The following is a 14,442-nucleotide window of genomic DNA, read 5'->3' on the forward strand; positions in this document are numbered from 1 at the left end:
CTGCTTTGGGGAAAGAAATAGTACTGGCAGCCCCAATAGCTGCTGCTGTACATCATGATTTGGAAATTTTCTTAATGAAAGTCTGTCTAGGATCTGAACTTTTAATGCGATTTACTTGAAACTTTAAATAGTCCACTTACATCCCTTTGCTTATCACTCTCATACGTAAAAAAAAAAAGATTTTGCATAAAACAAAATTATTCTTGAATACCTTGAATTCAAATTAAACGTTTAATTTTAACATTAAATATATTGGAAAATCTTGAGTTTAATCTAACTTTAAAAACTTGAATCTTGGAATGCATTTCATCTATGCTAATATTTTTCACCAACCAATAAACAATGCAAAGTGAACGTTTTCAGAAATTTATACTAATGTCATTATTTTTCTTGTTCAGAAACTTTATCGAGCATTACTTCATCCCTGGTCAAGAGTTTCAGAAAAAATAAATGACAAATACCAAGGTATAACTGTATGCATAAAAAATCTACACATTTCTAACATAACACTGAAATATTTTTAAAATTGCACACATTTTCATTAGTAAGAACATCATTTTGAAAAAGGCACCCATATTTGACAATGCAATAAACCAGTATTTCCAAACACTAAATTGTGTGGAATAGAAATATTTCAGTAAGATGCTTTGCTGAAGTCAATTTAAATTCTCAATTGAAAGTAATGGTACCAATCCCCAGTACTGCTAAGTTAAGTAAATTTTTAAGGTACTTTTGTTTCCTCTTATATTATACCCATACCAGATTTTCCAGCGCTGCACATATTATAGCTCCTGATTAGGGATTAGGAACAAGGGAAGCCCAGGTCTTGGAAAATTTTGGGGGCACCTTCTGCTGACTTCTTATAGATATGGACTTGCACTAAATGTGCTTCAGTTGAATGCTTTATTTAAATACATAAAATATTGAATAATAAAATAAATTATCGTTAGTAGTATTTTCAGAACCTCAAGTATTTCTTTTCAACTGATTTAAAACTAAGTGTTGAAGATCATATGAAGTTTTATTTGGAGACCCTAAAACATGTGGCTCCACGACCATGGACCTGCCACGCTGCGTTAATTGGGACCTGTAAACATCAGGGACAGCAAGAAAGAAGGGCAACAGGGGAAGAATCTCCAGGGCCCGGCACATTGGAGAAAATGCTAATTTTTTCCACATTATTTTGCATTAGGTCTATAAGCACACAAATCAACAGAATTAGGAAATCAAGACATTAAAAATGCAAATGTGAAGCCTTTGATTAAGTTAGGGGTTGAGATAGAGTTCAGGGACTCTTTTCTGGCAAATTTTTTGAAACTGTAACTTCAAAAATGCATAGACAATCTTCAATGGTATTAATCGAGCTAGAGAAAGAGGGTTTCGGGGGGTTCCCCTCTGGAATTTTTTTGAAAGGAAAGTCTTAAAAGGGAAATTTTTATTGATGTTAGGGAAAGGATGTAAATGATTTAACTTTAAAGTTGAAGATTCAAATGAAAGAAACTACAAGAGAAAGGGCAAAAAATATTTCATGCAGCTAGTAATTTAATAAAATGTGTTTTGAAAAACAAGATCTGAAATGAATTAAACTTTAAACAAAACTAAGCACAGATTAGCAATCAATAACTTTTCAGCAGTAACATGCACTAGATGCACCCCATAAAATATCATTTCATTTAGTTTGGCAGTCAAAAAAAAGGCAGATCATATTAGCTTCCTTTTTGTGTGTGTGTGTGTCTAAAAACAAAGCAAAACTATAGAAGTAAAATGCAATTAACAAAGACCTGACTCAATGACTGCTCAAATCATGAACAAGAAGCATTTCTTTTAGAATGGACATAAAAACAGGTTTTTAGTCCAGTGGTTCCTTACAATAGGTTTGGATCATACAGAAACATATTTTGTTTAAAAGTGAAATATGTATCTTAGAGCTGAAATAATGAATCAGAAGATCAGTGAAGGATTTTTTTGTTTGACTTTGGCTGAAAGAACAAATCATGCAAACAAGTGAAGATCATTCAAGTACATGAGGAAAAATGGTTCATTAACCAAATGCTCAGAGGGCATCAGCGAAAAATGCAGTAAAAAATTGTCAGGAACTATTATTGAGCCTCATCAATATGAATACATTTGAACTAGGGACTTAACTATTTATTTCTGCAGAAAACATTTAAAGCTTTTTATTTCCTTTAAAAGGGGCATATAATGTCTTTATGTTATAAGTTTACGCAGGTTGGCAAAACCAAGGATAAATTCAGACAAAACAAAAGACATAACATGATTTGCAGGGTTGCCCACCTAGGGGGAGGGGGGTCATGGCGCAGACTGTGCCATTGAAATTTTTAGGGGGGTGGTTTTGAGGGTTTTTCTTTTTCATTTGGAGGGGATCTTGCTTTTGCGGGGGGAGGGGAGGTCTCAATATTTAGGGGGTGCGTCCTTGTTCTTGGGGGGTGGGCATCCCTGCAATTTGAGTTATTATTTGAAATTGTAAGGATCCGAATGCTGATTTATAAAATCTGGTAGTTACTGACTCAAGTAATGCTACTCAGTTAAAACAACACTCCTCTATACTTTATCACAACACACGGTTTAATCAAATGAATGGCGCCCAGAAGAGTGCCCTATTTTTTGATCCAGACCAGGAGACAAAAAATTGCTGATCCAGCACCCCCAGAGGTATTGATTTGGAATGGGAATTTGGACGACTGTCAACCTGAACATATTTAACGTCCCCCTGTCACCATTAGTGAACATCGAGGCTCTTCGACCTGCTGGCATCCAACTCAGGAGCCTCCGCTAATGAGACCTGGGATTAGCATTCAATATACAGATATAAATATGTAAAAGAGGCAGTCAAAACTTCGTACAATGAAATGAGTAAAAATATGATGACGTGTACTCATCGAGACTCCCCGCCCTGCTCTACCCGCAGTGGCGCAGCCACGGGAGGGGTTTTGGGGTTAAAACCCCTCCCAGAATGCAAGCGGATTAATTTCCTCCGTTAAAATCAAGGGAAAAAAAGCGGAGTATTTGAGCTTTTCCAAGCAGAATAGGTTTCAACAAAATATCCTACTGCTTTTAGTGATCTTGAAGCAGCCAGAAATTACTTTTCAATTCTAAAATATAAAAGTTGCATTTCATGATGAGCACCCCACGTCCCCACTGGTATAAGATAGCTAAAATGGTGTCAATAAAGCTCTGTAGGGTATCATGGTCCCTCAGAACTTTCAGCACGGCACAAATCCTTTTTAGGGACATCTAGAGAGAGGAAGCCTACCGCACCGGATTTTCTGAGGATCTTAACCAATTCTCATCGAAAGATCGAAACCATTATCAACTAGCATTTGACATTCATAAAGACATGAATGTATTTGAGGAAGGAGGTTTTAAATGATCTTGCGAAAAAGACAAAAAATGAATCAGATTAAAGTAAAAATAATAAAAAATAATCTGTGCTTTTTCCCACTTTCTTTGTTTAATAGTGATATTAATACAAATTATTAATTGTTTTTAAGCAGTTACACTGAATGATTAATTATTAATCTATAGAAATTCTTTGATATTGAATAAGTGCGCAATGTAAATAAATGGGAAAGAAAGCAAAAATTTTCGATTTTGAAAACCCCTCCCAGAAAATTTTTCTGGCTGCGCCACTGTCTACCCGAACAAATAAAAGCAATTAAAAAGAGTTTAAAAACTCTGCAAACAGCTGTTTCCGGACTATAAAATGAAACCCCTTCTTCAGTGCATAAAAAAGCGATGGAACAACCAAGTTCGACAACGGACAAGTGAATGAGAAAAAATAAGACATGGATGAGTAAATAGACTGAAAGTGGCAAAATGTACTTTTTATTTGTACATTTCTACACATCGCCATATTTTTACTCACAGATATTAATATCTGATTAGTGTTTTAGTATCCAATTTTTTTGAAAATGCGAGGATTTTCTTAGTGCGTGGGTGAGGAGGGGGGGGGGGGAGCAACAACTTTTAGTAGAATCTGGGCAGCATTTTGGCTTGATCGGAACCTGAGAGCTATTGGTTCAGCCAATATCTTTTCAGTGATTTTGGAACCAATTTCCCACATTGTACCGTTTTGCTTTATCTCTCACCAATCTCATAATAATGGAATTAATAATTTAAAAAAAAAGCATTTTATGCAAGCAAAATAGTTAAGCATGGCAGTCCACTTTTGTTAGCATATCAAATCATTCATAAGCTTGCCAAAAGCATGGGTTTTCTTCAGCTCTGGATTGAAAGTCTGATATTGCTTGACACAATCTACGTACGGCAGATAGGAGTACATCTAGAGGGTAGAAACTGATACAAATGCGGATGAAATTGGCAAACTTTCCTGAAGGAGACGCTCTGAAATTACATTGCAAAAATTAATCTTAAAACTTATGTGAAATAAAGGTTTCACTATAACTTTGAGCTGTTGTTCAGTAGAACCTTGTTTATCCAGCCCCTGTTTACCTGGATCTTTGGTTAATGCATATCAAATTTGTAGGATTTCAAAAATGTTTTACATTTACACAAATATTGATTTTTGAACTATAAGTGCCTTAAACTCTTGTTTTTTATTTTGGTTAAATATAAAAATCCTGCTTGGATCCTGCAATAAATTCCACCAATCTAACAAACTCTTGTCGTACTTGAAGCATCAGTCCGACACGCTTAAGTTGAACTATAAATGATTAAGTGTTTGATTGCAAAATATAAATTATTGAGTGTAGACTGTGCCAAACAATCCTTCGTATTTTGCTACAAAGCATTGTACAATTTGTTTTAAGTATGTCTGATTATTTAAGGATTATTTTGCTTCTTTCCCATACTACCTGGATTGCTTTTGGTCCAGGTTAATCCAATAAGCCAGGTTCTACTGTAATTAATTTATTGTCGGTATTTTAGTCATTCCATTCGCCCAAAACAGTTCTTTGTCAGCAACTAAACAGCCAAAAACCCAGAATTGCAACTAATTTCTTTGAGTTTTCTCCAAATGCGGTAGTTCTTAGCATAAAGTCCTTGGATCACAGTGATTTGGTGTTTGGCACAAGGGATTCCAAGAACGCCCAGGACTTTTACCACTTTTAATTGGTTTTATCAACGTTAAATGCCACACCAAGCCATAGCAAGTGAGTCACTGGGACCTCCACAATTTTGGCATAATATTGAAGAATCGGGTGAGTCTTCAGCCCTTTGCACTCAAGGTAACTGCTAGAGACTTCCCTCAGGACTTTCGAACCTACAGATTTTATGAGCACTTACTTTTCATGTATTCGGTGGATATTTGGTGGTGAACCCAGAGAGCTCCAATTCCAAGTCAAGAGTTTTATCCACTTTGCTACTAAGTGTGGGTTTAGTTAGGAAGTGTTTTAACATTTTCAGTTTTGACTGAATACTTGAACAAGGCAGATGAAAAAGTATGAGTTCATTCAGTATTGTCAGTATTTTTCTATTACAGGGTTGATTTGGTTTGTTAATTATTACCTTTAGCAGCTAATGTTATTTTTTAAAATTTAATATGAAAAATTTTGATTTTTTTCATGAATAAATATCTAATAGGTTATAAAGATAAATGTTTCACTTATATTAAAAACACTTATTAAGAAACTTGTTCCCCAGGATCAAGTCTCCTTGACTGCATGAAACTTGATCATTTCCTTTATTGGTAGTTTTTCCTTAACTTTTAAAAAAATTTAATTCATAAATTTATAAAACATCACAGAATTTGGATTTGCTATAGACATTGAAATGTGCAATGTGAGATCTTAGTTCCATTGATTCAAATAAAAGTCATAAGTTTCAAATAAATAAGAAGTTCCATCAAGAACTAAACAAGCCTGCTTTCCTGTATAAGAAAATCGACTGTCTAGCATCTGGTAAATTTCTCTTCATAAGATAGCAAACCTAAGATTGCTAATTAGGTCAAACATACCTTTTTATCATCTTAGGTTGATTTTGAAAAACAAAATATGCTTTTCTCATCTGATGAAATACAGTGAAACTTCAGTAAGTAGAACTTTGATGAGTCGAAATATTCGATAAGCCAAATCTTATTTTGTGACTGCCGTCGAAGTTTCTTTGCTAATGTAACTCTATAAATTGAAATGGTGTTTTTTTTCTCCTCCCCAAAAAGTATGAACAAAAAGAAAGAAATCAGGGCCATTGCACTGCATAAAAAGGCAGCTAGACTAAGTAGATCTAATAAATCTCTGAAACTGATTATTTTTGCACATAATTTGGCAAGTTTTTTTTCTTCTTTCCATTTTAAATTATTGTCTACTTTATTTCTTTCGGTGGAAAAAAAACCCTGCGCATGAGGAAAACAAAGCTCTGACTTAGTACAGCCCAAAAATGGGAAAGAAAATTCAGTATTATCAAATACTTCTACTTTTGACAAAAAGGGGGAGGGGAGGAAGGGTTAATGGACGGAAGACCAATTTTCGGGATTTTGCGGCATTCTATGAAATAGCTGGTCTTTCCAAGACTGGGTTACTTCCTTTGTTGTTTTGGAAAGCGAATGCTTATGGTGCCATTTCATTGATTCTTGAACGTTTGGGATACAACCTTGAAATAGGCTAAGAGAAATTAAAAATTTTAAGCTACCAACCTGTACAAACTCTTGAATTTATAGAATTAGATTTCACATTAAGATTTTCAGGTATATATCGTCGCCTCAGAGCAACAGTAAATCATCTGGGAATAAACAGTAATATATTCTACTGTTGCTTTGAGGCGACAATATTATCTTTTTTGCTCATATTATAAATTTAATGAGTCTCAGTGGTGGTATCTTATTTTATTATGTTGTTTTGTTTCCATATTCGCTAAGAAAATTTTCGACAAATCGAATTTTTCTCCCATCCCCTGCAACTTTGACTTATCGAAGTTTCACTGTAGATATATGAAAAATACATAAACAAAAAATTTTAGAAGTAATACTTTTCAAACAATACTGCTAATATGTATAATTTTTTCATTAAAAATTCTTTAATTGTTTTCAAAAGAAAAAACAAATAAATAAATAAATAAAAAGCATATCAAAACAAATATATTACATCAAAAATATCAAAAAATATAATTTTTTGTTGCTTTTTCTTTTGGGGAAAAATAAAGCGCTTTGGATTTTATTTTCCCCCAGCAGCAAAAAATTAAAAAAGAAAAAAAATTACTTTAGAAAATAAATAACAAAATAATAAAATATCCTCCAAAATGAAAACGTCCGCCAGCATTTTCTTTCTGTTCAAAAATAAAGACCTCTGATTATCCTATTAATTTCCTTTTATTTCTCGTGGCCAAAAATGACATAAAAATATAAATTGAAGGACATGCTAAGTCATTAAAGAGAAGAAGATATGAGTTACAGTTGTTTGTGCAGTTAAACGGCAGTATCTGCAGAAATGAGTTTTCGAGATATTTGAAGAAATGTGTGGCGGATTCAATACTAACAATAGGAAAATGTTGGAATTAAGACGTTTTTTTTGCACCTTTTTATCAGCAGAAACCAAATGAGCGAACTTCTCCAATAAAGATAACATACAATAGACAACAAAAATGCAAAATTTGCAGTTACTGCCCTTTACCTGCACACCGCAGTATTTCTCTTAATTGACTGTTGAAATTTTGTCACTGTACATTGTCACTAGGAGTTCTATTGTTTAAAATATTTTCTCAAATGATATTCAAATAAGTTTTCTGCTTTTGTCACAGAAGTTAGTTGGAAATCACCGTTTTTTTAGCTAAAATTTAAAAAATACTTATCTAAAGTTAAGGTATTTCCAATGTGGGAGAAAAAAAGAATTTACAAAAGGTAAAACTTACCTCTGCCCAGGCATAAAATCAACTTGATATTCTCGGATAGCAAATAATCTCAAATTAGAAGCAGAAATTGATTCAGGTAATTCAATCCATAAGAAATAACCACCCTAAATAAAAATGCAAAAAAAAAAAAAAAAAATTTCAATCCATATAATTAATTCTATGTTATGATGTTTCAACGTTTTGACTGGCTACCGTGGCACCATCATTAGATTTTTATATCACACTATGATACACAATCATGCACCAGTTATATAAACTAATTGGGTGTGAGTCTTGTGGCAAGAACAATGAAAATATCAGACATCAGTAAATGTTCAAAATAAATGTTGGATGTATCAGGGGCGGATCTAGAGGTGGGCCATTGGGGCCATGGCCCCTCCCAAAACCTTATGATTGTCGGAATTTTTTTAAGGAAAAAAAAAAGAAAAAAAATATTATGAGACGATAACAAAATTTAACACATGCGTTTTACTGAAAAAAAAGCATAGGCCTTAATTGGGAGACAAATTATGTCCCTATCCTCAAAACAAAACTTTTATTTCCAAAGATTTTCTCCATATTTTAATCATTTCTTGATTCCAATTACAGATACTTTGCACGATCTCTAAATGCTGCTGTTCTCAGAGTATACCTATTGTTCACAAGACCTAGAGAGCGTAACTTTTTGTTTTTATGGCTTTAATTTCGAAACTAGGGAAAGAACCCCCTTTCACAAATGCCTTTATGTAGAAAAAAATTGCATTTTAAGTCTTTTATTTGGAAAAAATGTCAACGGAAGCTAGCTTATCCAGCCCTTTTCACTTAACTTGCTTAAAAGCAACTTAAATGAATTTTTTTGGGACTTTAATTACAAACGATTTTTGACAGGACCCCCTCCCTCCCTCGTGATGATAGCTTTAAAAGGAGGTTTTTGGAGGAGCTCACGAATTCTCCATTCCTTTCTAAAATATATATAAATATAGTAAAAATCGAATTTTTAGAGTTTTAAAGGCAAAATATTTCCAGGAAGGAAGGATTCTAAGCACATTCACACTTTCTTTGCACAAGCAAACATTACCTAAAGGTGCATTTTTAGGCTGGACAGCTGAAGAGCTAGAAGAGCACCCCTCCCCTCTTCTGACTTCTCAATGTATATATTCAGAATATTTTGACTTCTAAGCTTTATTTTCAAAAAGTATTTTAGGGCCAGCGCCCGAAATCTGGCCTTTCTCCGTACATAATCAAAAATAGACAAAATGCGTTTTTAGTTTCCTAATTTTCAGAAATTACTCGGAATTTTAAATTTTGAAACATTTTTGAGGGAGAGTCCTAAAACCACCCTCTCAAGTAATGTATCGATACCCCGAAAATTGAGTTTTTAAATTTTCATTTTAATAAAATTTCTAGGGAGTTCGGAGTTTGTTCAAAAATTTCGAATGGCCCCTCCCAAAACAATCGGCTGGATCCGCCACTGGGATGTATGTGGTGGGGTGCACTAGCCACTAATACAGCCAGAAATACTTTCTGGAATTTTTTTTAAAATGAAAAACACCTTCTAAAGGGTTTTTTTTTTGATCAAAAAATGTCTTCTGAAGGGGATTTTTTGATCAAAACTACTTTCTGACGGTGATTTTTGGTCAGAACAGCCCTTTCATATGCATAAACTACAGCATTGGAATTTGCATTTATGTTAAAACCAATGGCTTTGGGAGCTGTTTTCACCCACCCCCTTTGCTATGCCACTGGTGGGATGAATGCAACAAGGAGATAACTATATTCAGTAAATTATCGCCCATTATCCAGGGCTAAAGCAAAAATACGTGAAATACACCGCCAGCTCAGTCATTTCCAGCGGAGGACTGCAGTTTCGTGTTTATTAGCACTCATCAGCCCGGCATAGGAAAGTGACTGAGCTGGAGATGGAAAACCTCTTAAGGAAGCCAAGAGTGCGAAACAAACTGGTAGCTAATATAGAATTAGCCGACCACTGCAGTCCTCGGCTGGAAATGACTGAGCTGGCGGTGTATTTCACGTATTTTTGCTTTAGCCTTGGCTAATGGGTGGTAATTTACTGAATATACCTTGCCTCGCGTTCAATCTTCGAGTTGAACCGAACCATTGCTTCGGTCACTCGTCTGGTCGGCTAATTCTATATCAGCTACCAGTTTGTTTCGCACTCTTGGCTTCCTTAAGAGGTTTTCCATCTCCAGCTCAGTCACTTTCCTACGCCGGGCTGATGAGTGCTAATAAGCACGAAACTGCAGTCCTCGGCTGGAAATGACTGAGCTGGCGGTGTATTTCACGTATTTTTGCTTTAGCCCTGGCTAATGGGCGGTAATTTACTGAATATACCTTACCTTGCATTCAATCTTCGAGTTGAACCGAACCATTGCTTCGGTCACTCGTCTGGTCGGCTAATTCTATATCAGCTACCAGTTTGTTTCGCACTCTTGGCTTCCTTAAGAGGTTTTCCATCTCCAGCTCAGTCACTTTCCTATGCCGGGCTGATGAGTGCTAATAAGCATGAAACTGCAGTCCTCGGCTGGAAATGACTGAGCTGGCGGTGTATTTCACGTAAGGAGATAACTACAATTCAATTTTTATCACTCTTCTTCTAGGCAAACACAACAAATGAATATTTTTTCATGATTTTTGGGGAATGCGAAGATTTAAGCATTATTTAATTCTCCTTTTTAAGTTTTATTTATTTATTTTTGTTTTCTTTTGAACAAATTCTGAACTTTCCACTTTTGCAGTTACCAAGTTGTAGTGCTCAGCCAATGATGTGACAAAATAGAGCAAACCTTTGCCGGAGACTTTAAATGGCACCCAGGTGGAAGCTCTTCACGAAGTAGTTCTGCAGTGGCCTCCATGTGAGTCTGCTCAAAAACAAGAAGAAAAATTTAAAATAAGATCTACTACAAGCATAATAACATCAATATAATTAAAATACGTGCATTTCTGTTTGTGTGTATTGGATATAGAATGTTCGGAGAAGCCATTCCGCCTTGTCTTATCCCTCTAAACCTCCAAGTGCTGGAGATATAACTGAAAAACTATACCATTTAATTCCGCAAATTTCATTTTGGTGGCACCAAATTTGGCGAAAAAATTGCCAGCACAATTGTTAATGCTGGTGAAATTTTGCCAACTCACAGGCAGGGATGGAGCATAGCATAGTCCCTTAATTACATCGCCAAAGATGCAGTTGTTGTTAAGCTGCCGCAGGTAGAGCCAGTCTTGAGCGGTTAGATCAATTTCATCCAATCAGACTCTGCGTCAAAATATTTTTTTTTCCCCTTTAGGTAAACAAGACAAAAACTAAAACAATGCAAATAAAGTACAAATTATCAAGAAAATAAAGCATATAGCTGGGGGGGGGGCATATCCTGAAAAAAAGTTTTTTGAACCACTCTAAGCTATGCTTGATAATTTGGGCTTGATTTACATTGGTTTTCATTTCAATCAAACTATAAATATTGTTTAAAATCTTGTTTCCATTATCTTATTTTAATATTTTAAGTTTTCATATTTTTATATGTCTGGGGAGCACAAAGCTTTAAGAACAGTTGCAGACATAGATTACTGAATTTGATTGCTTATGACACACACTTATAAGGACATATTGGCTAATTCCATGTAACTGTATACCAAAAGTGAATTATTTAAAAAACATTTTTTTACAGAGTTCATATTATAATACATGTTACACATGTATCATAATATGAGGAGGATATACATAAGGATATCTGAAGTTATTAAATTTTGCATTTAACAACAATTTTGAAGTTATTTAGTGGGAACACTACTGTTTCAAAATGGCTGCTGTGTTTTAGAAAAGTGGTTGCTTATTTTTGATCAAATGTTTTGAGATTTTTCAGCATGAATTCTTGAAATACACAATCTATACTATTATGAATGCACTTTTCAAAAGATTATTTTAATGCAATTATGTCTTAGCATGCCTATGATATTACATGTTTTAGCTTGTAGTGAAAGTCAAGAAAAAATACTGTATTACCCCACATTATCCGGTACGCCGGAAAAAAGCGAGGTTCACCAGCATGCCGGGAAATTCGAATTTTCCTGCATGCCGGATAATTTTAGGGTTATTTTGCAACAAAACAAATTTCCCCATCCAGTTTTTATTAGAAAGCAAACCACCGTAAGGAAAAAATAAATAAATCCGGAAAGTAAACTTCTTTCAAGGAAATTGTGTATAGCATATGATATGTGTTTCTGTAGGTCATTATTAATAGATTCAATTATATGCCAATAAAGTAAACAATTCAGAAGTAATCACTGCTACTGCGATTTGTTCATAATTTTTTTAAATAAATTATTTTAGGTTCCTTTTAGAGAGGTAAGTTTATTTTTTATTTATTGAATAGCTATGGTAAATTCTTTAGCACTGGTTTAGGAGCGATCACTTACTACTTAAATGTTTGCTTGATTTTAATTTAATTTTTATTAAAATATTTGTTATTAAACAATATTTTTCTTGTTAAAATAACAAATGACAGTTTTTAGTAAATATTTTTACAAAATTAAAAGATTTTTGTCCCTTGTTTAGTGTTTATTATTTTCTTATGTCCTTGTATTAAAGCAATCAAAGCTCTGGGACCAGATAATATTTATCCAAAATTTTAGTAGAATGTGCAGAGGAATTGGTGGATGTTATTTTAAATATTTTCAATGCTTCGTACAACTCAGGTACAGTGCCAGAGGATTGGAAACTGGCTATCATAACGCTGCTCTTCAAGAAAGGGTCTAAAGGTAATGCAGGGAATTATAGACCTGTAAGTCTGACTTCAGTGCTTGTAAGATTTTCGAAACTTTGATCAAAGTTAATATTATGAATTTCTTAGAAACTAATAGTCTGTTGACTAGTTTGCACTATGGGTTAAGGAAAGGTATATCAAGTGCTACTAATTTATTGCATTTCTACAACAAGGTTACCTTGGCTTTAGTTAACAAAAAGTGTGGGGATATTGTTTATATTAATTTTCAAAAAGCTTTTGATAAGGTACCGCATGTTGCTCTTCTCAGCAAATTAGTTGATATAGGAATAGGAGGAAAAACTTTACTTTTGGTTAGAAATTGGCTGATTGGAAGGAAACAAAGAGTAGTTGTAAGGGTAAATCATTCTAAATGGAGTGATGTTTTAAGCGAGGTTTACTCAGGGTTCAGTTTTAGGGCCTCTCTTGTTTATTATTTTTATGAATGACATCAGTGAGAATATTTCTGGAAGCATGAACTGTTTTGCTGATGATATAAATGTTATGGGAATTGTAGAAAATGAAGAACAGGTAAAACAGCTTCAAGAGGATTTAGATTGTATTACTAAGTGGGCGGATAACTGGGGTATGGAAGTTAATGTAGGGAAATGTCAAGTGCTACTTAGGTCATGGAAATAAGCGTACGAGTTATCGTTTACAGGGTTCAGTCATTAGTCAGGTAGAAAATGTAATGGATATGGGTATCTTAATAAATCAGGACTTCAAGTTTAGTCAACAGTGCAGCATTGCAAGTAACAAAGCCAACAAAATGCTTGGTTTATCAATAGATCTATTTCAAACAAATCTAAGAAGGTTCTTCTGCTTTTATATAGGAGTTTAGTAAGACCCCGTTTGGAGTATGCTGTGCAGATTTGGTCGCCTTATCTGAGGAAAGATATTTGTGTATTGTAAAGGGTTCAAAGAAGGGTAACTAGACTTGTAAGGGGACTTTCATATTTAGATTATGATACCAGACTTAATAAGCTTAATATGTATAGCCTGGAGCAAAGGAGGATCAGAGGGGACATGATTCAGTTGTTTAAATTTATCAAATTTATCAAAATGAATGATGTTAATGGATTAAATTTTTGCACCAAAGGCAGGACGAGGGGTCATTGTTTTAAGCTATTCAAATATCAGGCTAACCTGGAAATAAGGAAAAACCACTACTTTAGTAGGGTTGTGGGCACTTGGAACAGCTTACCCGAAGAGGTGGTAATGAGCAAGGGGCTGGATAGCCTTAAGAGGGCCATTGAGAACTAATAAATTGACTAGGACCAGCCTAGCTGCGCCAAGAGCCTGTTGCTGGTTGTCGTATTTGTATTTGTTTTTTGTATTGTCATTATTTAATTGTTAATATTTTTTATATTGCTCTAAATTGTTTCTCAGTTTTATCTTTTGGATTGTCACTCAAAATTTAAAACTTCGTTTATGTGTTCATTTTGGCAAATTTTTCAAAATTCTAGAAGTTTTATGTCCTTTGCTACTTTATAAAAATCAATTTTTTGACTCTTCTTTCCACTATTCAGCAATAATTTGGCGCAGTATAGCCTACTAAGGCTCTTGCGCCAAAAAACCCAATCAAACCAACCAACCAAAATTAATCTATTTATTAATACTAATAAGATGTGTATAAACTTCGTTTCTAAGCTGAACATATATTTTTTAAGTATTATTTTTTTCCTAACCTCGATTTTTCCGGCATGCCGGAAAGGATCAAGCAAGTGTTATTGAAAATCTGGTGAGCCCCCGAATTTTGCGGCATGCCGGATAATGCGGGGTGATATGGCATTAAAGTTTGCCTAAATTTTGTAAACTAAATTAGATTTTCAAAATTTTTAAATATCTCCTTCTCTATCTTACC

General features: G+C 34.3%; 1 protein-coding gene across 1 annotated transcript in view; it reads right to left on the bottom strand.

Moving 5' to 3' along the window:
• Nucleotides 1–2,292: 2,292 nt before the first annotated feature.
• The window catches only part of LOC129234600 (2-aminoadipate transaminase-like), a 43,268-nt gene continuing 31,118 nt past the window's right edge, over nt 2,293–14,442 (bottom strand). The window contains exons 9-11 of the mRNA XM_054868624.1: nt 10,605–10,679; nt 7,822–7,925; nt 2,293–4,365 (exon numbers count right to left, since the gene is read on the bottom strand). Coding sequence (XP_054724599.1) covers nt 4,206–4,365; nt 7,822–7,925; nt 10,605–10,679 — 339 coding nt within the window. The 3' untranslated portion in view covers nt 2,293–4,205. The remainder of the gene's footprint in view (nt 4,366–7,821; nt 7,926–10,604; nt 10,680–14,442) is intronic.

This window comes from Uloborus diversus, chromosome 1 (genome assembly GCF_026930045.1).
Source record: "Uloborus diversus isolate 005 chromosome 1, Udiv.v.3.1, whole genome shotgun sequence".
NCBI classification, from domain to species: Eukaryota; Metazoa; Arthropoda; class Arachnida; order Araneae; family Uloboridae; genus Uloborus; species Uloborus diversus.